General features: G+C 39.7%; 1 protein-coding gene across 1 annotated transcript in view; it reads right to left on the bottom strand.

Moving 5' to 3' along the window:
• Positions 1–742: 742 nt before the first annotated feature.
• Positions 743–27,915, bottom strand: part of NIPAL2 (NIPA like domain containing 2) — a gene marked incomplete at both ends in the record, with an annotated part of 100,248 nt that continues 73,075 nt past the window's right edge. Inside the window, 6 exons of the mRNA XM_080694747.1 lie at positions 743–855; positions 2,234–2,328; positions 3,415–3,478; positions 10,463–10,551; positions 12,405–12,540; positions 21,437–21,533. Coding sequence (XP_080550873.1) covers positions 743–855; positions 2,234–2,328; positions 3,415–3,478; positions 10,463–10,551; positions 12,405–12,540; positions 21,437–21,533 — 594 coding nt within the window. The remainder of the gene's footprint in view (positions 856–2,233; positions 2,329–3,414; positions 3,479–10,462; positions 10,552–12,404; positions 12,541–21,436; positions 21,534–27,915) is intronic.

Below are 27,915 nucleotides of genomic sequence, written 5' to 3'. Positions count from 1 at the left end.
GGCTCAAAGGAGGATTTTAAAAGCATTGGTTTTCAGAAACGATGACTCGCCCTTCTAATTCAGGAATAAAAAGGTGAGCTCTTGCCGGGCGTGGTGGCGCACGCTTGTAATCCCCGCGCTTGGGAGGCAGAGACAGGAGGATTGTACAGGTTCGAAACCAGCCACGCGCGCTGGCTTAGGAGACCCTGTTTCCAAAATAAAAAATGTAAAAATAGGTCTGGGAGTGTAGCCTGGAGGTAGAAGGGCTTCCAGGAACCCCAGTACCACCAAAAAAAAAAAAAAAAGGTGAGCTCTTTTCAGGAGGCTCATTAAAGGTGTCCTAGAAAAGAGAAAAGAAAAGAATGCTCTTAACCTCTTTTTTCCAGACTGAGGTTTTGGAGCCCAGCAACTGACAATGCTACAAGCCACATGGGAGAAGCCACCTAGGCCTTCAATGGCCGAATCGTGAACAAACATTTTTGTGTGACATTCCTGCCTGAGCAGCCAGGCTCTAATTAAGATCCAGCTGGTTAGATGATCACTGGGGAGAGGTCCAGGGTGTGGGGAACACTTCAAATTAAATTCCATGAAAACATTGGACTGTCAAAGCTCGGGACAGCTCTGATTGTCTGTAGCAGGGGGAGGATTGAAACGCACGCTCGCCCAGGTCAGCATGAAATGTCTGCTGACGCCAAGTGAACACGTGCAATTTCTGAAGAAGGTGGTATTGGATGGCAGGCCAGCCGCCATCCCTCTGGGCGGTTCAGACCTCCTTCTTCTCTCCGCTCTGACTCTTTGTTGAGTTACTTCCATCAGACAGGGTTCCATAGGATAAGCCATTGGAATCTGGTTGTATTTTGTCCAGCATTTGTTTCCCTGTGGAGATAATAATCTTAAGAAATCATTTGAGCTCTTACAGAATAAAAAGTCCTAATGATTTCTCTTCAATCTAGGCCACATTTTATTATTCTAAACAGAAGAGATAAAAGTCAAGGGAAGAACAGGTTCGCAGAATCCCCTATCCCTTGATATGCGTGTACTGTCCATGAGGGAGCGCCGTCCCTCACCTCTGCCCGTGCCGGGCAGGGAATCGGTGGGCTCAGTCAGGAGATTCATGGGAACCATTCACTCATCTCCAAACCTTGCTCTCCACTGTTCTGTCTTCTTTCCCATATCTAATCTAAGGCATATAACATCACAGGAAAATCGCCTTTTATAAGGGCTTCAAAAGCTGTTCCTGATCCTATATATGGGGTTTTGTGAGACAGAAAACAGAGTTCAAAATAAATAAACTTTATTTCCTACCACACATCATTTCCAAATGTGTCATCTCTAATACACACTCTTTTTCACAAATGTCTACCCTTGCACCAAACGCTCTTGGTTGACGAGATGGCTCACACGGCGAAGAGACTCTCGAGCTCATTTCATAAGACCACGGTTTCTCAGGCTTAGGGTCAAATATTTAATGTTTTTTGCTTCACAGGTATGGTGCTAACAGGATGGTGAAGGACTCTCTAAGAATCTTTCCACTTTCTGCCTGGAAACCTACAGGTCACCCTAAGTTTGTAGCACAGCTGGAGATATTGGGTGTGCAGTGTTTGTGTGTGGGTGCCTCGTACGGACACAGCAGGCTGCTTCCTTTCCTTCTGTTGTGTACATGACCGAGTGAGTTATTTCTTAGTGGACTGAGAACTGGAAAGACGATGCGTGTGAACCGGGTCTAGAGGAGTTTGGTAAGGAAGGGGGAAAAAGGCTACTCGTGTTCCAGCGGCCACAAGGACGTCACTCTTAGCACCTAGTGCCCGAGTCACCGCAGTCCTCTCCAGGAGCAAAGCCCCTGAGCGGCCCAAACTTCAGTCCCCCCCCCCCCCCCGTCCTTCCATGAGCCCTCAGAGGCTCCCCAGGGGCACAGACCCGCTGTTGGTAGCCATTCCCCACACTTGTGCCTATCCCTTTATACTTTAGAAGGATCCAAAATAGAAATTCCCCAAGCATCCCCAAATCAAGAAAACACGGCCAATTCTTTTATAACCCCAGTGTTCTGTAAGAGGCTGATAGTCCATACGTTCTCATTAACATTTACACAGAAAACACTACTTTAGCTTCATTATTAAATGTCATTTTTTGAGGGTAAGAATTATGTTTTATATTTACTTAGTACCTTTAATAATGCCCACAGTTATTAGTTTATAAGAACAAAATGTTTCTATTATAAGTGAGAAGATATATATATATATTTATATATTTTTACCAGGAATATTTCCAAAATCAATATAGGACTGTTGCAAATGTTCCTCTTCTCGATTTCTTGTGACCAAAAATACGCCAAGGAATGAGAGAAAGCACCTGTAAGAGAAGTATTAATAAAGACCACGGGAACACTGAAACAGCTCATGGTATTAAGTAACTGAGCTCCATATTCTACATGATGACATAAATTCCATCGGTTTTGTTTATCCTGTTTCTCATGGTAAGCTGCCTAGAACTTGTCTTAATTGTTGCAGCCAATACTATTTGTACCCACAAGGAAGACTTGGGCAGCTTCCAATAAATCTCTACCCCAGGTTTTTACCATCTGGAGGTTAATTCAGGCTCTAAACCCTTTGGGTAGACACTAGGTCTCGTTTTCTATCCATGCATGCTCAGACCTATTACTGGCATGCAACATGAGTGAAAAAACAATTTATTCTTTAATTTTCTAAGAAATCTCGTTGTCCTTGGCCATAAGAGTAGTCATAGTTTCCAGACCCCAGAAATTTGACCTCGCCCAAACGTCTTGTGAAATTGGATTTTCAAGATAGATGGTTTCCTATGCTGAAAATAGTCTAGGCTCAAGTTTGCATAACAATGGTCATGCTGAATATCAGATCCAGAGAAGCTGGGAAGCATGGATGCTGTGCTAGCTGGAGCCAATGGACACATCTATACATTAGCCCTATACTGTCAAGGTTCTGCTCTTTGTTGGCACGCAAAGCCAGCAGTGATATCCACCGAATCTCTAAGAGGAGTCAAGATGGGCGCTGTCACACAACGAGGGATGCCGCCAGCGAGGGACCTGCTCATTCTTGACCTTTTATTCTGGGTGATCAAAGAGGCATCTGCGGTTCTCTAATTGAGAGCTGATCTAGGAGTTCCCATGGGCATGGTAAGTCTGGTGTAGCACCAACAGGCTGCGGATTAACAACAGAGGCCAGTGGATTTATCTTGACTTTGGCTGGAATGGAAAATTCCCAGTGTTTCAGGACCCTCAGAGGCATACCTGAATCCCTGAACCCTGTGTGGGGTGTTAAGTTGAAAAATTTGTTTCTTTTAAGAGCTCAGGAAGCTGGTGTTTCTTACATTATTTTCCAACTTTCTATACTTCAGGTACAATGCTAAAAATCCTATACAAAAGTAATAGAATGTCATACACCTTACCTTTGAGACACTTACCCAAAAAGATATATAAATACTGTGAGGAAGGCAGCACCGCGGAATTCCTGGTAAAATACGATACCTGTGTAGGAATGGAGGACAAAATCATAGAAGCCTCTGTAATTTTAGGGTAGGAGTATTTATAATAGCTTTGCATTATTTTTAGAATTATGTTAATATTTTTTCTAAGAATGGTTACCCTTAAAATGCAGTTTTAAAAACTTTGCATGCCATACTTGCGGCTTAAATTACTCCCAAAGGAACACAGACATGTAGACTTTATGTAATGAGATTTAACGTGACTTTATGTAATGTGACTTTTTATAAAGAGATTATCATTATTATAAAATCTACATAATTGACACAACTTTTGCAGGCAGAAATTTCTTATCCAGGCCAGGATTTCCTCACAGGAGCATGCAGGAGAGCAAACGCCATTTCCCACCTATGGATTTAGGTTAGGGGTCAGCCAGCCTGGCCTGAGAGGCTGGGTGGACCACTGGGGTCACTGACCTGGCTGCCCACCTCAGGCCAGCTGCTGCAGCCCTGGCTCTCACTCTTGGCTCCGCCCTGCGGTCTGCCAGCCTGGGATGTGCCCATGTGGGCACTGAGGGACATTAGCAATGGGAGAGTTGCTCCAGCTCCATTCCTTCTGCCAAGCCCACTCCCCTCTGCTTCTTCTGGTTTCCCCTTTGAGGCCATGGAAAGCAAGCCCAAACCATCTACTTTGATGGGCTTTATATCTCTGTTAGTCTCAGTGATTCCTTCTTAGTTTAATATCCTAAAGCCTTTGTGAAGGTTTTTTTTTATTAATAAGATATCTTTAAATTATGAATCACTCCAACTTACATCTTTGTGTGGATGGTTTTAGCCTTGCTAGCCAGAGAATGGATATTTATTGAGTGTCTCCTATGTGATGTAGACTCACAGGAGACTCACAGTCAATAAGACCCTGTCCCTTTGTTAGAACTTTCTTTTGTCAAAGCTTTCTTAGTTTCAACCTCATCTCCTCAAGTAGAGAATGAACTTCTTAAGGAAGAAGCCATGTTGAGTTCTAGTAAATATTTGTTGAATGCATGGGCATTTATGAAGCATTTCCTATATTATTACATACTTCTTTTGTAATTATTTTAGTGTTTTCATGTTACTTTGGGCGGATGCATCACCATAATTACTTCTGCAAGGGCATTTTAAGTTGTTTCTAAATGTCTGTTCTTGACTTCCGGGAAGATGGCGACCGAGAAAAGCGGGACTTAAGAGCCCCGCTAACAACCTATCTCTATTACCACAAAATCAGTGCCTTTTATAGCCAGAAAACACCTTCACCTGAGAAACAAAAAAATGTAACTACAAGGGACAGAGAAAAAGAGGGCTGGAAAAACGGGACACCAGAAAGAAACCAGACTGCAGTGCTGCAGCCGGAGCCACGGCGCAGAGCGGCGGGCGCCATCTTTTCTTGCAGCACCGGGCCCAGAGAGGAGGGGGACTCAGAACGAAGCCCAGAGCCACAGAGGAGGTACGCCGGCCTCACGGCTGAGGACACACAAGCAGCGCCATACTGCCAGCGGCAGTGGCGAGTTCACCAGACGGCACCAGACCAACTCACTCAACAGCCCACCAGGCTCCAGAGAGGAGCGGTGGACAGTGAGCCGAGGTGAGCCGCTGCGGATCAGCTGGGAGGAATTCGGCAGATTTCTCGGCACAGGGAGCATCTAAAGCTCCCAGTGGCTGGGCTCAGCACACGCTGCAGGGACTCAGAGTGGAGCTCAAAACCAGAGAAGAAATACGCCAGCCTCACAACTGAGGGCGTGGCAGCAGCGCCATATTGCCACCGGTGGCAGCAGCAGCGAATTCACCGAGTCCACTACAGCTCCATCTGCGTACTCAACAGTGAGTCAAATTGTGGGCCCCAGAGGAGAAATCCCAGTACTGCACTCCCAGGGACTTGACCCAGTGGGGGAGTGGTGGTGGCAGAGATATCACACCATAGGAGAACGCCCAACCTGGCACCCCCCCCCATAGTCAAAAGCAGCCTCGATTGACTCCCTGGGTCTGAGACTCTGTGATACAACCCAGTAAAGGAGTAGTGGGGTCTGAGATACCACAGACTCAAGATCCAGAGCACCTTAAGTGAAGTCGTAGTGACCCAAGGGAAGAACCCAGAGAAGGCACAAACTTCCGAAATCATGGGAAAGAGGAATAACAATGGAGCAATGAATGCCCACTACCCCACAACATCAGAACCCGATAAAACAGAAATTCAGAGATTTCTAGAAGATCAAATCAGGAAAAAAACTGCAGAAATAATAGAGGTGCTTCGAAAAGAACTCAGAGAGAGCCAAAAAGAGATAAAGGATGCAATTAATGAAGTAAAGGCCTCAATTCAAAGCACAAACAACCGATTAGACCACATGGAGAACAGAATCTCGCTCTTAGAAGATGATCATTCCAAAAATGAATGCATAGTTTCTAATCTAGGAAAAAATATCCGACAGCAGGAATCTGACATTGAAGAAATATGGGCCCATTTTAAGAGAGCTAACCTAAGAATAATTGGAATAGAGGAGGGAAAAGTAGGTGAAACCAAAGGGATCAACAATCTCTTCAAGGAAGTAACAGCAGAAAAATTTCCAAACATAGAGCAAGAGGTCGATACACAGGTCCAGGAAACTTACAGAACTCCCTTTAGACAGGATCAGAGAAGAGGATCCCCACACAACATAATTGTCAAAATGACCAATGTGGAAGCCAAGCAGAGAATCTTAAAGGCAACAAAAACAAAGGGCCACGTGACATTCAGAGGCAAACCAATTAGAATCACTCCAGACTTCCCAAACCAAGTCATGAGAGCCAGAAGGGCTTGGAGTAACATATACCAAACTCTGAAAGAAAACAACTTCCAGCCAAAAATTTCCTACTCAGCAAAACTTTCTATCAAATTAGATGGAGAAATAAGAAGCTTCCATGACAAACAGAAACTGAAGGAATTTATGTCTTCAAAACCAGCTCTAGAGAAAATACTCAAAGAGATTAACTACAAAGAAGAAATAGGTAACATACACCAGAACCAGAGAAACAATATTTTCCATCCAACAGACAACTAAGATTAGTTATCTGTGGAGATTCATTATTTATGTTAGTCTTTTACCTATCTCTAAATTGTATTGTTTGCTTTTATTGTTGCTAATTTTTAGGATTTCTAGTTGGAATATTAATATACCTTCAGATATAGCATTTGGAAATATTTTATCCCATTCTATCAGTAACTTTTAACTCTGTTTACATTGTCTTTGGATATATGATTTTTTTTATTTTTTAGGGAGTTTGTATATCCTTCTGTTGCCTGTGCCATTGAAATCATATCCAAGAAATCACTGTCAATTTCAATGTTTAATGACCCAGATTTTCTTCTAAAAGTTTATAGTCTTAAGATTTATATTTAGGTCTTTTATCTATTTTGAGTTAATATTTGTATATAGTATTAGGTAAGGGTCCAATTTTATTCTTTTTCATGTAATTATTATTTTTCAACAATATTTAGCTAAAAGATTATTATTTCCTCCACCAAATGTTTGTGGAAACCTTGTCAAAAATAACTTGACAATATATGGAAGAATTTATCTCTACGCTTTTATTTAACTCCAATGGTTTATATATCTGCCTTTATAACAGTACTACACTGTTTCAATTATTGTAGCTTTATATGGTTTGAAATCAGAAAATATATATCTTCTAGCTTTGTTCTTTTTCGAGATTGTTTTGGGTACCTAGAGTCCATATTCCATATTAGGATAGATTTTTTCTGAAAAATAAATATATAAATATATGATAGTTTCACCTAAAAAAAAAGAAAAAAATATTCTTTGGTAAGAAAGAAAGCAAAAAGAAATATTGAAATGTTATCTTTAAGTTATCAAAAGCTTGGTATCAGACAAATGAAACTGTTCTGTGAGATTATTATTGTTAATTTTTGATAAATTGCTATAATGCTAGATGTCAACCACTAAGCCAAGCATGGGAAGGATAGATGGGGAGGGTATGGGGTGAGGATCGGGTGGGGGCTGACTGGGCAATGTGTGCATGTATGTCTACAAAAGTTTTTTTGTATCTCTCTATGATGTATGAATACAGTGCACCAATAAAAAAAAATGTCTGTTCTTTAGCAAAATAACAGTGAACTTCTCTGTACACATTTCTTCCAGAGTTTTAGGACTGTTTCTGTCATTAGACTGAATTTCTAGATGTAGAGTTTCTATTTCAAAGAGTAGAAACACTTCTTATTTTAAAAACTTATAGTGAAATAAGTTAGATATGATGGTATATGTCTATAACCCCATCTATTTGGGAGGCTGAGATTGGAAGATCATGAGTTCCAGGCCAGCCTCAGCAACATGGTGAGACCCTCATCTCAAAATAAATTATAGAAAAATAGACATAATGAAAAATTTACCATCTAAACCATTTTAAGTGTGTACTCAGTAGTGTACAGTGTATTCACATTGTTAGCACAACTTTTTAGAAATTTTTCCTCTTGAAAAATTGGAATTCTATTCCCATTAAACAATTTCCTATTTCTTCTTCCCCCAAGATTTTGACAGCCACATTCTTCATTCTATTTCTAGGAATTTGGCTATTTTAGATACTTCAAATAAGTGAAATTACACAGTATTTTTTGTGCCTGATTTATTTCAGTAGAATAATGTTCTCAAGGTTCATCCATATCATGGCATGTCAGAATTTTTTCTTTTTAAAAGCTGAATAATATTCCATTATATGTAGACTAAATCTTGTTTTTCCATTCATGTGTCAGTGGACACTCTACTTTTTGGCTATTATAAACAATGCTGTTATAAAAATGGATATACAAATCTTTTCAAGATCCTGCTTTCAATTCTTTTGGGTATATATCTAGAAGCAGAGTTACTGGATTATATGATAATTCAATTTTTAATATTTTTTGAGGAGTTGTCATATTTTTTTCTATAACAGATGCAACATTTTATACTCTACCAACAGTACATTAGAATAATTTCTCCACATCCTCTCTAACTCTTGTTATTTTCTGTTTTTAATGGTTTTCCCTTGCATTTCCTTGATGATGAGTGATACTAAACATATTTCCATATGCTGCTTGCCCTTTTATATCTTATTTTCAGAAACATCTATTTAAATCTTTTGTCTACTTTGAATTCAGGTTATCTGTGGTTTTGTTGTTTAGTTGTAGAATAAAAAAAAGAAAGAAAGAAAGAAAGAAAGAAAGAAAGAAAGAAAGAAACCATTCGTAAGGCCCTTGCTAAAAACTATGAAACTCAGTTCGAGGGGGCTTCTCATGGTGTAGGCTTGTCTGTACTGGCTATTGAAATAAAAAGAACAGGTAAAATTTTACTAATGTAGCAGGCAAAATATGGCATCTCGTTTTAAGTTCAAGCTATGATGGAGGCAGGGTGGAGAAGTTAGCTAAGGGTCTTTTCTTTCATCACACATCTCACACCAGCTGAGCATCTGCCATTGCTCTAGGCAAGTCCTGGCCTCCCTGACTCCTCACATACTCCAGGTGCTGACTTAGATGACCTAGCCCTGTTGTCCTCCTAGAATCCTTCTGCCAAGGAACTGCATTCCTTATACATTTTTCTGCACACTTATACTAATTATTAGGCTGCGTATTGTTTCTGTAACTCTTTTCAGCCTCATTTTCTAATAATTATAGGACACACTGATATGCAATATTTTCTCTCTTGTATCAGAAAACATAAAAATACTAAAAATGACATCTTGGGGTTTAATCTTTTTCTTAGTAAAAGGTTTAATTTTGGGAAATAGAAAATACATTAGTACTTTATAAAACTGCCCACTGGAAGTCACATTGCTTGCCATGAAGAAATACATAAAGTTTACATTGAGAAATGAATGCCCAAGATGATGACAAGGTAAAGACAATAAATAAGCCAGTGTTTGAACATATCAGTACCAAAAAGTTAAAAATGTATATACTTTTTTTGGGGTTTTGGTGCTACTGGGGATGATTGAATCTGGGGGCAATCTACTGCTGAGTTATATCGCCAACCCTATTTTTATTTTTTATTTTGAAACAGGTAAGTTTCTTAGGGTCTTTCTAATTGATGAAGCTGGCCTCACGGGAACCTGTGATCCTCCTGTCTTAGCCTACCAAGTACTGGGATTATAGGTATATGTAATGATGTCTGGCTCAAATTTATATTATTAATGCTACTGCATTTGTAACATTAAATAATTGTTTATTAAAATATAAGAACCCGAACAGTAGAAAAACAGAGGCCAGAATAGGGGAAATTGTAGTTTCCATTTTTAACTTTGACTATCAGGCCCTCCCTGGAATGTCAGCTGGATTTGGGCTTCACTCTCTGATCCAGCTAGAGAAGAGTTCATGGAGTTGGGGAGTTTGGTCCAGAGATGAGACTCAAGGGGCCCTTTCCATTTCTTTAATTATCATAAGAGCTGGAAGAAGAAGATTCCAGAAAGCAGAACAGAGTTGAATGTCTTGAATTCACAAGGCAATCACTGTCTCATAATTAGAACTCACTGAAATAGGATCCAAAATAGGATTGAGCTGTCTCAGGGGCAGAGAACACCGGGAAGACTTCACACAGAGAAGACCAGCTTGTGCTAGAGGAAGTCATGAGAAAATTCTGATGCCAGGCTGAGGCTGGGGAGTTATGGACTCCCGGTTTCTAAAGGACTAAACAGTCCTTAAGCTGGGCATAGTGGTATATGCCTGTAATCCCGGTACGTGGAAGGCTAAAACAGGAGGCTCACAGGCTCAAGGCCAGTCTCAATAGCCTAGTAAGGCTTTCAGCAATTTGTTTAGACCTTGTTTCCAAATAAAAAATAGAATAGGGCTGGAAGTGTAGTGCAGACGTAGAATGCCCCTGGGTTCAATTCCCAGCACACCCTCCATTCCTCCCCTCTCCCCCCAAAATAAAGATCACAAAAGATAAAGATTACAAAAGATTTCTTGATTTTATTTGCTTTGAGAGAGACTTCATGTACACCTGCAGTGGGGGTAGAACCACCTACCTATGGAACTCACCTGCGATAATGGCACTGGTTGTAAAGAAAATGTGGTTAACTGGCACCACCGTCGTTGTACTGTAGAGTTTCGTGGCTTGACTCAGGAACCTAGAGAGGAAGGCATTAGCTGAAGCACGGGCTTTGAAAGCTCAGCAATAAGTTAGCAATAACTTCAAGAAATGCCTGTTCTTTAGCGACAACTACAAAGGGAGGGGAAGTGCAGCGAGAGGGCATTTCCAATCAGCAGTCATAGCTTATATGCATCTGATGTATGAGATCAGATGTCAGGTTTTATGGTCTGTTTAAACCAACAACAGTAACAATGAAAAGCAATTAATCATATTCTGAGGCCACAGAAGTTTGAGTTGGAAGCGGTTCAAGCTGCTGGACCAGTATCATACTGGGGCTGATTCATTAGGATAGACCCTAGAATCTGTTAAATATCATATCTGGGGAATAGTCTAGCTATCCATTGACGTGCCACGTGCCAAGAAAGAAGATGAAGAAGCAAAGGAATGCTTAATGTTTCGAAAACAATGCTGGGTGCTGCAGCTGCAGAGCACATGTGGGAGCTCGGCTCCTCGCTGCGGCCACCGGCAGGAATGGGGTTCCCGCGCTGCACAGCCCGTCCAGGGCTAGACTGCTGTCTGAAGCTGTGAACTGCACAGCTAACACCTGAGTGCTTTAAAATAAAAGCACCCGTGCTTAGTAGGTCCTACTCTAGAGCACTTGAGCAGAGCCCAAGTGTACATACACATGTATGCAGGACAACAAAACGCAGGGATTTGTGAGCGTGTATATGTGCACGTACACACAAATATCCAAACAAACCTCTGCAGGTCATATGAATGGGTAGCCAGGGCTGAGAACCATAGTTTTACAGTATGATGGGGTTCGGGGACTAAAACAGGGGGATGGGGTGCAGTCTACCTTGAACCATGTGTGCCTTTTGAATCCATGAAACTTGGTTTAAGGTTAATAATGCTCATCACCAAATCCTCACAGATACTGTTGGTGGTACTAATTAGTTCAGATGAAAGAGAAAAGAAACAAAGGATTCAAGGATTATGCACACACTCAGTCTTGCGAGGAAATAGCAAATAAAACAGAGACATAGCCCTAGGTTTCTCCAGTGATCCTCTGGAGACCCTGCACCAGGGCCTTTATCCAGCCCGTAACAGTCAGTTTACTCCTGTCATGTACATAAGGAAGCACTCCTGTTCTGAGTTTGATCTCTGGTTTCTTCTCTGGCCCTGGGGTGGTGCTTCGGCACAGCGTTTTGGGGTGAACAGAAAGCTCTCTGGCCAACTCTAGAAAGCCTAGCAGGCAAAGACATCATGAAACGGAGGGGAAGTGATTAGAGTAGAGGGAGACGGGGGCAGGGAAGAGCAGAAATTAAAAATGTTCCATGTCACCACTATTAGGACCCAAGAGAAACATAAAACAATCATTCTTCAATCCTATGGGTGCAAAGAAAATTCTGGCCAAAGATGCAAAATTCTGGGGAAAAGATTTCCCTCCCGGCCAAACGTCTGGTTTTGTCCATCTCTGGGCAATTAATGAGCATGAGCTCAGAAATGAAGGTGAAGGGTTCACGTATTTCCTATATTTAGACTGAAATCCTGGATGTGGACCTGCCCCTTTGATTTATTGCTAATGACAACCTGTGTATGACGGATATTAATTACAAGCAGAAGAGCATCAGGAAAGCATCAAAGCGCACTTAGCCGGACTATGGCTGCATTTTAGAATGCGCAAGACATGAAGGCGATGCTTAGTAAAAGCTTATTACTGGATGTGAAGGGCAAAGCAAGGCATGTGAGCTGCAGAGAAGCTGTAGGTCCTTCACCCTCAGAAATCCCTTGCATCTAATCTTAGTTATCGTCTGCAGCCAATAAAGACGGATGCTTGCAGAACACAGGGATGTTGGAAGATTAGTGAGTGCGTAGACGCTAACTTACTTGACTTGGAAAACACAAGATGCTATCATGACGATAAACATGACATAGAAGATGGGATAAGTGAGTTGCGTTTTATCCGTCAGAGAGAAAGTGATCATGCCTGAGATGGCCTTTACTGAAATAACAGTCAATGAGGCTGGAAAAGAAAACAAAAACACAAATAAAGTACATATTTGAGGTAGAATTACAGATATATATTTTAAGTTTACCTAGTGGAGCAGGTAACTTAGCAATGTGCCAGTTATACTTTAAGAATAAAAACTGTCTTGAGGAGTGCAGAAGATGCCACACTAGCCAAGCAGCAGCTCTGTTGCTCAGGCTGTGTGGGACTTTAAATTTGCTTGAATGAGCTAAAGGTCCGCGGGGCTGGGTACTTTTTGTTTTTGGTGTAAGATATTTCTTTTCCATCTCTAAATGTTGCTACAGATATTATCATCACGAGTAGATGAGAAAGGCAAAACTAATGAAGGGCAAAACTAATCCAGATTGTCCTGGTGGCTTTAAAGGGAAAATAACTAGGGAGCTATACTTAAAAAAAAAATTAAAGCTAAGTAGATGAGAAGACGGGAAAGTAGAGAGCAGCTCACTTCTTGAGTTTTCTGAGAGTTGTACAAAGGATACGCAGGAGCCAGTGTATCTAGTCTGTCTCCTTTATGTTGGGAGATGCCTAGAAGTTAAAAGGCTTTTGACGGAGTTAATCATTTGAAGAGGGTCGGAGCTGAGTATTCATTTCTCAGGGTGAACCACAACTCTAACATTTACATAAGCATTATCTATTTTCAGTGTTAAAGAGAGACGCATGCCTTATGAGAACCAGCCCCCCCCCCATTGTTTCCAAACAGCAACTAAGCAAAATGGACCTGACCAGTTATATTGTGAAAACAGTGAGCATTTTCTCCTGACATCTCTGTAGGAAGAACATCATGTTTTCTTTCTGTCTCAGGTCCCTTTGAAGTTATGGTTGCAAATAATTCCAGGGGTTAGCGGAAACCCACAAAAAGTCCTAAAATAATTATTTACATGAAGTAAAATAATTACAAGTCAAGGCGATGTGAAAGAGAAACAGTCTGTTGCTGTTGAGCTTTCTGGTCATAATATAACTGAGTTTTTTTCTCTTTAGCTTTTAAATAGAATATGTATATATATAAAAATAGCTTGTTAAAGCCAACCTAGAAGAACGTCCCATAATTTCTTTTTCCAAAATCTGAAAATATGCTTTAACTTGAAGGGTACAAGGGCACACTTCCAAATTAGGGTTTTTTTTTTCCAATTAAAAGTCCTAATTAACAGAGCAGATCGGGCAACAACTATAAATGAACCCCCAATCTGAATGAGGAGGCCCTCATGATCAGGCCCCTCTCCATCTTAACATGTCTTTTGACCTGTTCTCTACATATTTTAGATGTCATATCCAACTGATTATGACAATATTCCTCTCTTAGCTGATCAGGAGATTTAAAATATCTATAGAGATCTATGTGTCACTTGATGGCATCAGTTTGTAGGTCAGCTCCTCAGGGACCCTGATTTCCTTCTGAAACATTCTGCCTGAAATTGGAGCACGATGTGGTTACAGTCTTGTGGTCAGAAGAGCCAGGTCTCCCAAAGGGGTAATTAATGGAGAATGCGTTGAACACACTGTTCCATTAGCCTCGGAACTTCAGGATTGCAGAGGACCTTAAAGGTCACCTAATTTAATCAACATCTGATTTTTAAATTGTATTTAAACACAAAGCAAAAACAAAACTAGAATTCTTTATTGAACTGCTAAACAATCAATTTTTGTAATTGTTATATTTTCAAAGCAGGTATAGTGTCACCAATTGATTAAGCATTATTTGTTGAAATTTTGCAAATTATTTCTAGGCTGGTATCCTATACTTAAGAGTTTATTTTATTTTGGGGAGAGGTTGGTGGTGGGGGGACTATTGAAGAGAGGTAAAAATACAAAATTGTAAATCATTATCATTCTAACATTATGCATATAAACATAGAAAAGTACTTATAAATGTATAGAAAAAAGGCTGAGACAACGTTAAGATCCTGTCAGTTGCTATCTAGAGCATTGGGAATATGAATAAACTTTAAATTTATTTTAAAAAATCTATAAAAGTATACATATTCACTTTAAAAACCTGGAAAATGCAAAGAGCATGAAAAAAATTAAAATCACCTGTAATCTTAATACTCACTCCCAAATAGTTTTTAACATTTGGGCACATCATTACTTTTCTATTTGTTAAGTATGAATATGTGAATCATATGGTATTCACTACTTAGCAACCTATTTTCCATTACCATTAAATATTTTCTATGCCATGAAGTATTCTTCTAAAACTCAGCTTTTATTGGCTGTAAAGAATGCTTTTGTATGAATATATATTTTGACAATTCCCTATTTTTGGATATTTAGATTGAATCCATTTTCTTTTGCTATTAAACGTGAGGCTGCAGTGAATATCCTTGAACATAAATCTGTCTATCATTCTGCCCGTTTCCTTTGGAAAACCACCTGGAGGAGAATTACTGTGTTGACAGCCACCGTGAAGGCTTCTGAGACACCCTCGCAAGCCTCCACCCAGAGAATACCATGCTTGCTCGCTTGCACTGTGCTGAGTCCCTTGACATGGATTTTTTTTTTTTAGCATCTTTCTCTATTTTCTTAATGAACAACAATACAAACACATATGCCTTTATCATTTGAACAACTAATTCCATTTTCCCCCAGCGTGTGCCAGCCCCGTTTTTTTTTTTTGAAAGTTAGCCCTTTTGGTTTATTCTTAGTTCCTCCTTCTGTTCCAAGAACTTGTTCCTAGATGCCTAGATCCTAGATCAATGTCTCTTGTTTAGAGTCATAAATATTTTGTTAGTTTTGTTTTGACAACCAGAGTATCTAAGGACAGAGCAGAACTTTCTGGCTTCCCCGGCTTCCTGACCAAGTGGAAGAAACCGTGCTAAGAGGCCTCAGATTCCTTCCAGAAAGGAGATGGCAACTGCTGAGTGCATGGATGTTCTGACCACTGAACTTCATTATAATGGGAGATTACAATGCACCAATACAAGTACATTAAAAAAAGAAAATCACACGATGCCTTATTATCCTCTTAATTATTCCACATAGTATTCATAAAACACAACATCACTTTGTATCCCATAAATTTATAGAACTATAAATTTTCAATTTTTTTTTGTGTGTGTGTGTGTGTGCGCGCACGTGTGTAATAGGCGCTCACAGCCACAGGCAAAGGGAGCCACTCCCTGGGAGCTATATTTCCTCCTTCCTGATTGCCCTCACGGTTTTTCTTTGTTAGCTTCATTTTCATCTATCACACAATTCATATTATAACAATAACAGAGAAAACACTGCACCTGGGTGCTTCCACCCTCTCCCATTCATGTCCAGGGGTTTTCTCTGTACTTTCAAGAGCACTGCAGGTAAGTACAATGTCGTGTGCATTTTTCCATTTTATATAACACTATAAATATTTTTTAAAGCTGCTCCATGACTGTCATAATAATTTTTCAACACTATAAATACTTTTCAAAGCTGCTCCATGACTTTTATCATACTTATTTTTCCTCGCAAAACTCATTAATGATCATTGTAAAATACTTAAGCAGCACAGATGAGCACAGTGAAGAGGGGTGTCTTTTTTCTTATTTTTTACTGTAATAAGGGTACTTGTACTTTCACCATTAGGCTTTTTTAAAAATTAGAAATGAATATTAAACTTTAACATAACTTTTTGGTACCCATTAAGATAACTATGTGATATTTTCCTTTGTATACATTATTTTCAGCTTTGTTAAAAATAACTTTTTTTTTTTTTTTGGTGGTACTGGGGTGGAACCCAGAGGCTTTCTACCTCCGGGCTATACTCCCAGACCTTTTTTATACTTTATTTGGAAACAGGGTCTCACTAAGTTGCTGAGAGCCTCGCTAAGTAGCTGAGGCTGGCTTCAAACCTCTGTGATCCTCCTGTCTCAGCCTCCCAAGTGCAGGGATTACAAGCGTGCGCCACCACGCCCAGCAAAAATAACTTTTTTTTTAGAACTGGAAATTAAACCCAAGGACATTCTATCTCTGAGATACACCCCCAGGCCTATTTTTATTCTTTATTTTTAAACAGGGTCTCACTAAGTTGCAGAGGGCCTCACTGAGTAGTTGAGGCTGGTTGTGAACCTGTGATCCTCCTGTCTCAGCCTCCCAAGTACCAGGATTATAAGCATGAGCTACCACACCTGGTGAAATATAAATTTGTCAAATTTAAGGTTTACAATGTGATGATATACATATACAATGAAATGACTGCCACAGTCAAGTGAGTAAACACACCTATCACTGCACAGTAACCATTTTGTGTGAGCACGTGTGCACATGTGTGTGAACTTTCAATATCTACTCTCAGCAGATTTCACATATACAATACAGTATTGTTAACCACAGTCACATTTTGTATATTAGATACCCAGAACATACTCATCCTATGACTGAAAGTGTGTACCACCTGACCAACACCTCAGTGTTTCCCTTAGTTCATTAAAGAATCATCCTTGCCAGGCGTGGTGGCGCACGCTTGTAATTCCCGCGCTTGGGAGGTGGAGACAGGAGGATCGTGCAGGTTCGAAGCCAGCCGGGCTGGCTTAAGAGACCCTGTTTCCAAAAATAAAAAAGTATAAAATAGGTCTGGGAGTGTAGCCCGGAGGTAGAAGGGCTTCCTGGAACCCCCAGTACCACCAAAAAAAAAAAAAAAAAAAAAAAAAAGAAAGAAATCATCCTTTTTCAGTTAGTTCAAATGTTTACTGAGTGTTCAACGTGACCAGTTCAAGGCAAAACACACCTAGTATAAATAAAAGACATTGTGCCGGGCGTGGTGGCGCACGCTTGTAATCCCCGCGCTTGGGAGGCGGAGACAGGAAGATGGCGCTGGTTCGGAGCCAGCCTCGCTGGTTTATGAGGCCCTGTTTACAAATTAAAAAAAAAAAAAAAAAAAAAAATATATATATATATATATATATATAATAGGTCTGGGAGTGTAGCCCAGGCATATAAGGGCTTCCAGGAACCCCAGTACCACCAAAAATAAATAAATAAGACATTGTGTCTTCATGTGACTAATTTGGTGAGGAAGACAAGCTCATGACAATATATTAAGCATATAAATTGCAAATACAAATTTAAGTGTTACAAAGAAAAATAACCAGTTTCTTTAAGATCACTTGGTCATGAAGTATGATTTATTCTGGATTCTATTTGCTAATGTACTTCATAGGGGATTTGTGCATCAGTAGTTGGCAGTGAGATTAGTTCATACTGTTCTATATTTATACGATCTTTTTCAGATTAGGGACCAGTATTATCTGATTATATTTTAAAAAATGAAAGCTTTCTTCTTATGTCTTAGAATTGTTCCAACAACATCAGAATCAACTGTTCCTTAAAGGTTTGAAGATGTTACCTTTTGAACTGCTAGGCCTGATTCTTACTTGGGATGTGGCTTTTTAAAAGTTCTTTATTTCTTCCATATTTATTGGCCTTAAAACTACATACTTTAAAGCTGGGAGTGGCGGCTCATGGCTTGTAATCCCAGTACTTGGGAGGCTGAGACAGGAGGCTCGCAGGTTTGTGACCAGCCTCAGCTACTTAGTGAGACCTTGTTTCAAAATAAAAAATGAAAAATAGGGCTGGGGGTGTAGGTCAGAGGTAGAATGCCTCTGGGTTCCATCCTCAGTATCACATACACACACAAAAAAATAATATATAGTTTATCTAAGTTTTATACAAGTAAAAAATAAGCAGTTTCTTTAAGTTTTACTGTGTGTGTGTGTGTGTGTGTGTGTGTGTGTGTGTGTGTGTGTGTTTCCACCTATCTAGCGCTCATTTTTATTTGTTTGTTTTTGTGGCACTGGGGATTGAAACCAGGGGCATTCTACCTCTGAGCTACACTCTCTGCCCTATTGTTTTTTTCTTTTGAAACAGGGTGCCACTAAGTTGCAGAGGGCCTAAGTTGCTACCAAGACTGGCCTTGAAGTTGTGATTCTCATGTCTCAGCCTCCCAGATGTTGGGCTTACAGGCATGTGCCTCTCATTTCTATTTTTGAATACTGTGAATTATATCTTTTTGATGGAGGATTTATTTTATTAGTATCTGTTAGGAACTGTTTCTTGGGTTTCTTTTTCTTTTTTCTTTCTTTTTTTCTTTTTTTTTTTTTTTGCGGGTCTGGGGATGGAACCTAGGGGCATTTGACCTCCGAGCTACACCCCCTGCCCTATTTTTTATTCCTTATTTTGAAACCGGGTCTCACTGAGTTGCAAAGAGCCTCACTAAGTAGCTGAGGCTGTCTGCGAACCGCGATCCTCCAGGTTTCAGCCTCCCGAATGCTGGGATTTCAAGCGTGCACCACCACGCCTGGCTTGGGTTTATTTTTCAAACCATTGCTTTTCTGTTTTGTATTTCATTCATTTTTGCTAATCTTTACCAGTTTCTCCTTTCTACAGTCCTTGGCTTTATCTCAGTGTTTTTCTCCCAAATTCTTTTTTTTTTCTTTTTTGATACTGGGGATGGAACCCAGGGGCATTCTACTTCTGAGCTACACTCCAGCCCTATTTTTTATTCTTTATTTTGAAACAGGGTCTTATTGAATTGCAAAGGGCCTAAGTAGTGAGGCTGTCTGAGAACCATGATCTTCCTGTCTCAGTCTCCCAAATGCTGGGATTACAAGTGTGTGCTTCCCAATTTCTTAAACTCAATGCTTTGACTTATATCTAAAATAATTTCCTCTAGCTAGGCGTGGTGGCTCATGCTTATAATCCCTGCGCTTGGGAGGCTGAGACAGGAGGATCACACAGGTTCGAAGCCAGCCTCAGCTACTGAGTGAGGCTCTCTGCAACTTAGTGAGACCCTGTTTCCAAATAAAGTATAAAATGGGTCTGGGAGTATAGCCCGGAGGTAGAAAGCCTCTGGGTTCTACCCCCAGTACCACCAAAAAAAAAAAAAAAAAAAAAATTTCCTCTGAATACACCATTAGTCATTAATTATCAGTTTTAACATTGTTTTCACAATAATTTAAAAAATATGTGCTGCAGTTAAATCTTGGTTTCTCATTTTTCCAGCTGCAGTTTAAGGGTATTAACATTCCCAGGTGGTAAGGTTTTACTGGCTTGTATTTTTTGATATTATTTTGTTTTGTTTTTCTTCCACTGTGATCTGAGAATGTGGTTTGTACTATTTTAACTTCCTGGAATTTATCTAGGATTTTTGTTTGTGGCCAATTATATAACCAACTTTTGAAAATGATACACAGGTAGTTTGAAAGAAGGTATATTCTTTGTTTTCAGGATTTCAATGTTGGGGGTACTAGTTCAACATTAAGAACTCAGACTCTCTATCTTAACTTTTTGTTGTTGTTGTTGTTGTTGTTGGTACTAGGGATAGAACCCTTCCACCTCCAGGCTACACTTCCAGACCTATTTTATATTTTTATTAACATTTTAAAGTCTACCTATCTTCCATGATCTGACAAAAGTCTCCTACTTGTCCTGCATTTTTATTAATATGCTTTTACATTTTTCTGTAGATATTCCATAGAATGTTAGAGATGACATTCTTCTGGATTAATCACCCCCTTTGTCAATTTAATGTTTTCTATCTTGATTCTAATTAAGATGTAATATCATGCTTTCTTTTACTTTCAACTTGAGTTACCTTGTTTTAGATAAAATGGATGCATCTAGCCAAAACATCTTATAGTCAACACAGCCAGTCAGAAGGGTGTGGGTCCTGGAAGCTCCTGTATTAATGCTTAGTGGCTACTTATGGCAGGACGAGGGGTTAGAGGAGAGGTGTCAGAAGGAGGCCTTGGTGGCCTGGGTGGTGGCTAGTTCAGTAACTCTCACAGAGATGAACCCGTGAAAATGGAATGAACCCAATTTCAGAATCTTCAAAATCAATCTGAGAGTTTCTCTGAGGTCCAATTTGCAATCTAAAGCTTTTCTTCTGTATTAGGTAAACTCATTCCATTTACATGTATGCCTATAACTGATACGTATGACCTTAATTCTGCTACTTTATGTTCCTATTTAAACTTTCCTTTATTTTAAATATTTTCCTATGTAATGTACATGTTTTTCTTTCTGTTGTATTGTTGTTGTTGTTCTAGTCTGGTAATTTCAAAAGAAACAAATATAGAGTGCTCTTGATCAACAACATGCCTACATATAGTGTAGAGGGCATTTGTTTCTAAAAGTAACTATTATAAACATAAATCCTCCAACACAAAGGAGAGAACTAGCGATGAGCTGGAAAGCTGAAGTCGCCAGCTCCTCATTTACATGGATGTGCAGCCTGCCCTGACGGTGCAAGTATAACCTACAGTCAGAGCGAAGAATACATGATGCCTGGGGTTCTTATTGGCAATGAGAGGTGAAGGAAGAGTTATAAAGTTTTAAAAAGGAAATACCCAAATGTTTAGTGACATCTCCTTGATATATATGGAAGAGAGAGAGAAAGAGATAGAGAGACATTGAAATATAGCGGGTTTTCCAACATCAAATTTAAATCTTATAAGAAATCTCTGGGAAAAAAAGTAAATGAGTTGGTAAACAATTAGTGAAAGAAATGTGGTATTTAAGAAAACCATACTGCATATATATATATATATATATATATATTTCATATTAGCCATATTTAAAAGTTTTTTTAAAAATGTAAACAAGATAGATTTTGTGAACCAATTTGTGACCTGAAAGTTTCAATTTGGCTCATTATTCTATTTAATATTTATTATCTTTTTTCTTAGAACATTTAATTTTTTGGTAATAAAAATTATAAGAAGTAAATATCCTTAAATATACCTTTAAAAGAAAATAAATCAATTGAAAAGGATAATTTATACAATTTAAACTCAATTTCTTTCTATTGAGCAGAGTCGAAAAATAGAAACAGGAAGGAAGAGAATACTCAAATAGTTTCTTTCAAACCTCATTTACAACTTAACATGGCTTAATTAGAATAAGAACAAAAGCCTCTTACCTAAAAGTGCCACCAGAGCAAGCAGAATCATGATATGCTCCACCCCCTTTCTTTTATGGAAATACAGGAGGACACAGAACAGTAATATTTCTAAAAGCTAGAAATGAACAAGATGAAAAAAAGAGTAAGTTATTCTGTATAAAATCTTCAAAATGCCACAGTTCTCTTTTTGATTTCCCTACAGTCTTAACTATCCAACTGCCTAACACACATGCCCCTGTGCATGTTTACTGGACATACCACACAAATATGAGCAACACTTGATTCTTGATTTCCTTCCTTCCTTCCTTCCCAACTTGCTCCTCTTGGGGCCTTTGTCCCTGCACAAACGGCCTCACCATCCCTGCTGCCCGGCCCCAAACTCCTCGGGTTCCTTCACCCTCTGCCGTCTTCTCTCTGGACTACTGCAACCATCTTCTAATTTCTCTGATTTTACTCCTGCCTCTCAATAAGCCAGCTGTTCAGCAGCCAGAAAAATCATTTAAAAATGCAATTGGGATAATGAAATATTTAATTTATAGAGGAGAATATATCTGATATACATATCAGGTATTTATCGTAACATGACCCGTATTTGTGTGCCTTTGACCCAACTCAAGAAACAGAACCTACCAATAGATCTTGGGAGTCTCTCGGGTGCCCTTCCCAGCTGCACGGGCCAGGAACCACGGAACTGAAGTTTATATTTACCATTCACTTTTTTTTTTATAGTTTATCACATTTTTACATAGTCTCAAACAACACCTTGCTTGTTTTTTTTTTTTTTTTTTTTTTTGCACATGCTTGGACTTTGCAAGTGGAGCCATTTCCCTGGTTTGCTTTTTCAGTCTGCAGTTTGCTTATGAAATTTATCCAGAATGATACAGGAAGCACAAATATAAATTAGAGCAGTCATTCTTTGGCTTAAACATTCTTTGGTTCTCTGTCTCATTTAGATTAAGATCCCATTTCTCTCACAGATCACAATGTCCCAACAAGTTTCTTGGATCTAATTTTGTACCATTTCTCCCTGGCTGGTCCACAAAAGCCAGCCACAATGGCCTTTGCTTTGCTTTTCTTTACCGTCTCCTTCTTTTCCATTTCTCCCTTGGTCTTCTCCCTCCTCCCCATATTTGCCCTTTGCAGTCCTCAGGTTGCTCCCGCCTTTGGGCTCTGCACTAACTGTGCTCCCCTGGTCACTCAGCTCTCAGCTAGAATGTCACCGCTTCTGCCAGCTCTTCCCTGACTACTCTGATCTAAGAGTCTCCCAGTCATCCCGTCAGACCCTAGCTCTAGCTGTAGCTGTTTTATCATCATATCATGGATTTCTTGTCTAATACTATGCATTTTTGGTCTGCGTCCCCCACCAGAATGCCAGCTCCATAAAACAGGGACCTTGTCTGTTCTGTTTGCCATGCTGTCTCCAGTGCCCAGCACACAGTGGGTCACTCAACAGGCATTTATGGAATTAATAGCTAAATTACAACTTAAATTTATTATGAACAACTTGCCCAATAAACAGACCTAATGTCGAATAAAGTGTTCAATAAATAGTAATTGATGAACAACTAAAAATGTCCTTTCCTTAAGAAAGCTTAAGTGTAATTTTGAATTTTGTTGTTTTTTGGCTTAACATTAAAATATTTTTATAGCTCTTAAGACAACCTAAAACAAGCTTTTATTATGTTTTGCTAAGAGATGATCTCTTTCGACTGACATCACTAATATAGACTTGTCTTTCTGATAGCAGACATGTAAAAGTGCAATTAATATATTTTTTTTCTTAAAAATAGTTAAAATTAAGCTGGGCATGGTGGGGCATGCTTGTAATTCTAGTACCTGGGAGGTTAGACAGGAGGATTGTAGGTTTGAGGACAGCCTCAGCAAATAGTGAGATGTTCATAAACCTAATAAGACCCTGTTTTAATATAAAAATAAAAAAATATGACTGTGGATGTATCTCAGAGGTAAAATGCCTCTGGGTTCAATCCCCCTCCCTACACAAAATAATTGGAGTATTGATGCATGTCTGTAATCTCAGTACTTAGAAGGCTGAGACAAGAAGATTGCAGGTTTGAGGCCAACCTGAGGAATTTAGTGGGACCTTCTTACAAAAAATAAAAGATGACTGGGGTCTAGCTCAGAAGTGGAAGGTCCCTGGGTATAGTATCCACAGTACCAAAAAAAAAAAAAAGGTTGGGGTTAGGGACTTTATTGTTTACTTACAGAGCCCTCTCTAAATCAACTTTAGTTTCTGTTTTAGTCAAGGTTCAAGGCTTTTCTTGTTGGTTTGTGTTTTCCTTTAATTCTCTATGGGCCTGGGTAGCTGTAGTGCCGCACTGTGCCCATTTAAAAAGCTTTTCAATATTATATGAAAGATTAAATCACCCTTTGGACTTTTCTTCTCTTGGTAAATTAAACCAATTATTTTACTTTTCCTTATAGGACTCATTTGCCAGATCTGTAATCGAGTTGTGCCACAGATCCTGAGTGTTATCTCCTTGCTTTCCCCAAAGCAGCCACTGACGCACTGAGTGTCCCAGTCTCTGCGCCCTCGCCAGTGGCTAGTGATTCCCCTCCCTGGCATCCCTGGAGCCCAGGCGTCCATTTTGTTTCTCACCTGACACAATCACAGTTTGTCGCTGGAGCACAGAAAGTTCTTCCCACATTAACGCCCAGAGCACGGTGGCTACATCTACTTGCATGCCAGTCCTTAACATTTTGTGGGGATGAGGGTAGTTGTTATCAGTTCTAAAAACCATATGTGCTATATGACTTTTTTTTCCCCCTCAAATTCCATCTCTGTTGCTTCAGATAAATAAAACATGAGCTCTCGTTATTCACAGAAAGACTACGGTTTCCCTGGGTTCTGCCTTGTGCCAAGGGTTACACGGCTCCCAGGGATAAAATATTCAAGCTGTATGAGTTAAGGCTAATACTTTGTCTGCAACACTCTTTCCCAAAATATCAATATTAAAGAAGCTGGGATTTCACAGGTTGCTGTGCTCCAGGAAGAGGCTGCATTGCTGATGGCTCCCTAGGAAGTCAGAAATGAAGCAGCTCCCACGGTGCACTCACTGCGCGCTGTGCAACATCTCAGGGCTCAAAGCACGGAGTCCTCAACAGCCACCGGAGGAGGGAGGCACTGTGGTTAGCTCCATTTTACAGGCGAGGCACTGAAGCTCAGGGGTAAACCATGTAGCTCTGGTGGGCAGCACAGGGTCCCCCAAAGAGGTCCATGTCTTAAAGCCCCAAGGCCTGTGGTTACATCGCATTACATGGTAAAGGGGCTTTGCAGATGAGGAAGGTGATCGGGATTTTACTGGATGAGTTAAGTGGCCCCCAAATCATACAAGTCTTTCAAAGCAGAGGACCTTCCCAGCTGTGATGTAGGAAAGACCTGAGCCAAAGAACATGGGCGACCTCTAGGAGCTGAGGAAACAAGGAAACTGATCCTCCCCTGACAGCTCTGGCAAGGAGCACAGCCTAGCAGCACCTTGGTCCCTGTCCAGTGGGATCTGAGGCAGATTTCTGACCTAGGAAACTACAGTAATAAATTTGTGTAGCTGGGTGAGTGGTGCATGCTTGTGATCCCAGTACTTGGGAGGCTGAGACAGGATGATTGTAGGTTTGTGGCCAGCCTAAGCTACTTAGTGAGGCCTTCTGCAATTTAATGTGACCCTGTTTCAAAATAAAGAATAAAAAATAGGGCTGAAGGTATAGTTCTGGGGTAGAATGTCCCTGGGTTCAATCCCTAGTACCAAAAAATAATTACTTTAAACCACTTTGTTTGTGACAATATTTTACAGAAGTAATAAAATACTAATTTCAGTTTTAGTACATGAAGTCTTTCCAGAGGAGCAGTATCTTCATTTTCTAAATTGATTTTGGGCTTTCTGGATTCATTCACTCATCTATTTGGACTTAAAGGGAACAGTCATTTTGATTTTAGTGGTAAAAAGGGCACTGGCAGTTCAAGGAGTGTTGTAGAAAGACATACACAATTTTAGCAGTGGATACCCCACTTCCTGTACCAAAATCTGAGCCTGAGTTTATCTCCTCTTCTCTCACCAAGTTCTTTCTCAAAAGCATAGCCTTCGATATGGCTTGTCAAAAAGAAACAGCTCTGCAAAAGTTCTCTCCAAGGCCACATTTGGGCAAAGGTTGATCCTTCATGGTCATGTCTATTAATTCTTCATAGAGAGGTGTTTAGTAAAGTGTGTTAGAGTGACTCCCCCCAAAGGAGGTCAGGCTGGTTTTGGATTCTAGCGCTTCCATTTCCCATTTATGTGACCTTGGGCCAGTTGCTGGACTCTCTAAGCCTCTGTGGATGGAGGAGAGGGTGCCCAATGTGGAGGGCTGCTGGGCAGGCAATGAACAGGCTGGGCTGCTCCACTGTACTGTGGAAGTGTCCCCCACTGCAGATATACGGATGCTGTTTGCACCCACACAACAAAGCAAAGGAACATCATGCAAGTGACGCTAACGTCTTATGAAAACACGCAGTTTCCACCCTTTGGGTTTTTAGCACCTGCTGGTGGGTTTTGAAGCAGCTTTGCCAAAAAGGCTGACTTAATCACCAGCTTTGGGTAGAGAATTATTCTGAATGACAAGCTTGGCCTCTGCTGATTTAATTTTTTTTTTTTTTTTTTTTTTAGGAAAGAAAAGGAGCACTGTGCGAATCATTTTGTGAAGGATTTTATGTTCACAACGGAGGTTTCAATTTGAACAGTCTGTTGGAAAATCTGGGTGGGCAAAATGGCCGTGCTCAAGCCTGCCAAAGAACATGAAGTAATTGAGGTTTAGGGCTTCATTCCCTCGTGTGGGCTCTGCAGAACACGTTAATAGGTATTACTCAACGAAAGGCCTTTCACGTAAAGACTCCCTCAGTTGAATTAGCCTAGGGTGTGGGGACTAACAAAATTAGACCTCTTTCCTCAAGGCCTTCTAGCAGTGCCTCTCCAGTGTGATTTTGAAACCCCACTCATTTTTTATTTTTGGCAAGTATTGGCGAGGAAGACTACCTATCTGTGGGAGATAGGTGGGGAGAAGCTAGTTAGTGGGTGAGTAAAGGGGGCTTCATTCTTCTCTGGTGAGGACACAGTAGGCTTCTTTCTTACAAAGGAGCCTCAGACCAGAGGACAAACTCCTGGGCCTAGCTGCTCTAAGACTTCCCCTTAATTAAAACCTTGAGAGTAGACAGATCCATTGGTCCATTTTTACAGACCTATTCTTCATCCAGTAAAAACAACAACAACAACAACAACAACAACAACAACAACAACAACAACAACAAAGTGATAGAGGGAAGAGTGATGTAGCCTGTGACCAGGAAATTAATAGCCTAGGTTGAATCCTTTGGTGATTAAAGATGTACCAAGTCTTATTTCCTGGATAAACTACAGTGCTTGATTATGATATGTCTTATATTGTTTTAACATCATAGAAAACATTTGAAATGAACAAATGTCCTTTTCCAGGGGATGGGGATGATAGGAGCCCATCTGTGATGCAACTTTACAATCCCTGCTTTGAGAAAAGCAAAACTTACCAAGACATTTAAATACGTTTATTCCCTTTATAAGTTATTTGATCAGTCCCAAATAGTAACTCAGGTGTTGTATTTATACTTGGCATATTACATAAACAGAAGGGTGATTTGTCAGAGAGTAGTGTCAGCTACTGTAATTATGATCTTTGCAGTCACACTTTACCAAAAAGGCACAGAATCTGCCTCATCTAAGGACTAAAGTTAATTATTTAGATGTTTAATAGATTTAAACCAAACTTTAGCTTAAAATCTTGGTATATAATTGATCCCATACCTAGACTCTTTAGAGATGAAACTGTATAAGAGATTAAATTCCAAATTAATATAACATGGACCTAGTCCTCGTAGAATCTGCCAGTGGTGCTGTCAAAATGTGACTTTACTTTTTTAATGTCTTATAAATACCTAGAATTACATTTTTCTGTGTAGCAGCTACTTTCAAATATACTTTCTTATTATAATATAATTTTACTAAAGTATAGGTATCTCCCAGGACTATAAAATTCTTGCTATAGGAATTCTTCTCTATAATGTAGGTATCTAATAAGTGGAATGAATGAGTGAATAAATAAATTTAAGAGTTGACTCTAAAGAATGGCAAAATTTCAAAGTATTTCTTGTGGAAATACAAGGGTCAATGGAAAGTAGTGTTGTGTTTTTAAATGTTTTCTCCAATATTAGAATAATAAAAGATGCATCATCATCAAGTGATGTAGTTTATTCTAGGAAATAAGTCTTGATGAATCTTTAATCTACAAAGGATTCAACTCAGGCTATTAATTTTTGGGTCATAGGCTACATCACTCTTTTCTTATTCCATGAATTTGTTTTGCCTGTAGGCAAAAAGTAGTAGTGTGTTGGTAGGACTTCAAGTCTGGATTGTCATGAAATATTCAACAAAGTATAAAGAAGTAAATCACAGAGATTAAAACCCCTTCTAGTACTTACA

This window comes from Muscardinus avellanarius (assembly GCF_963383645.1).
Source record: "Muscardinus avellanarius genome assembly, chromosome: 4".
Taxonomy (NCBI): domain Eukaryota; kingdom Metazoa; phylum Chordata; class Mammalia; order Rodentia; family Gliridae; genus Muscardinus; species Muscardinus avellanarius.
This window is presented reverse-complemented; position numbering and strand designations above follow the sequence as displayed.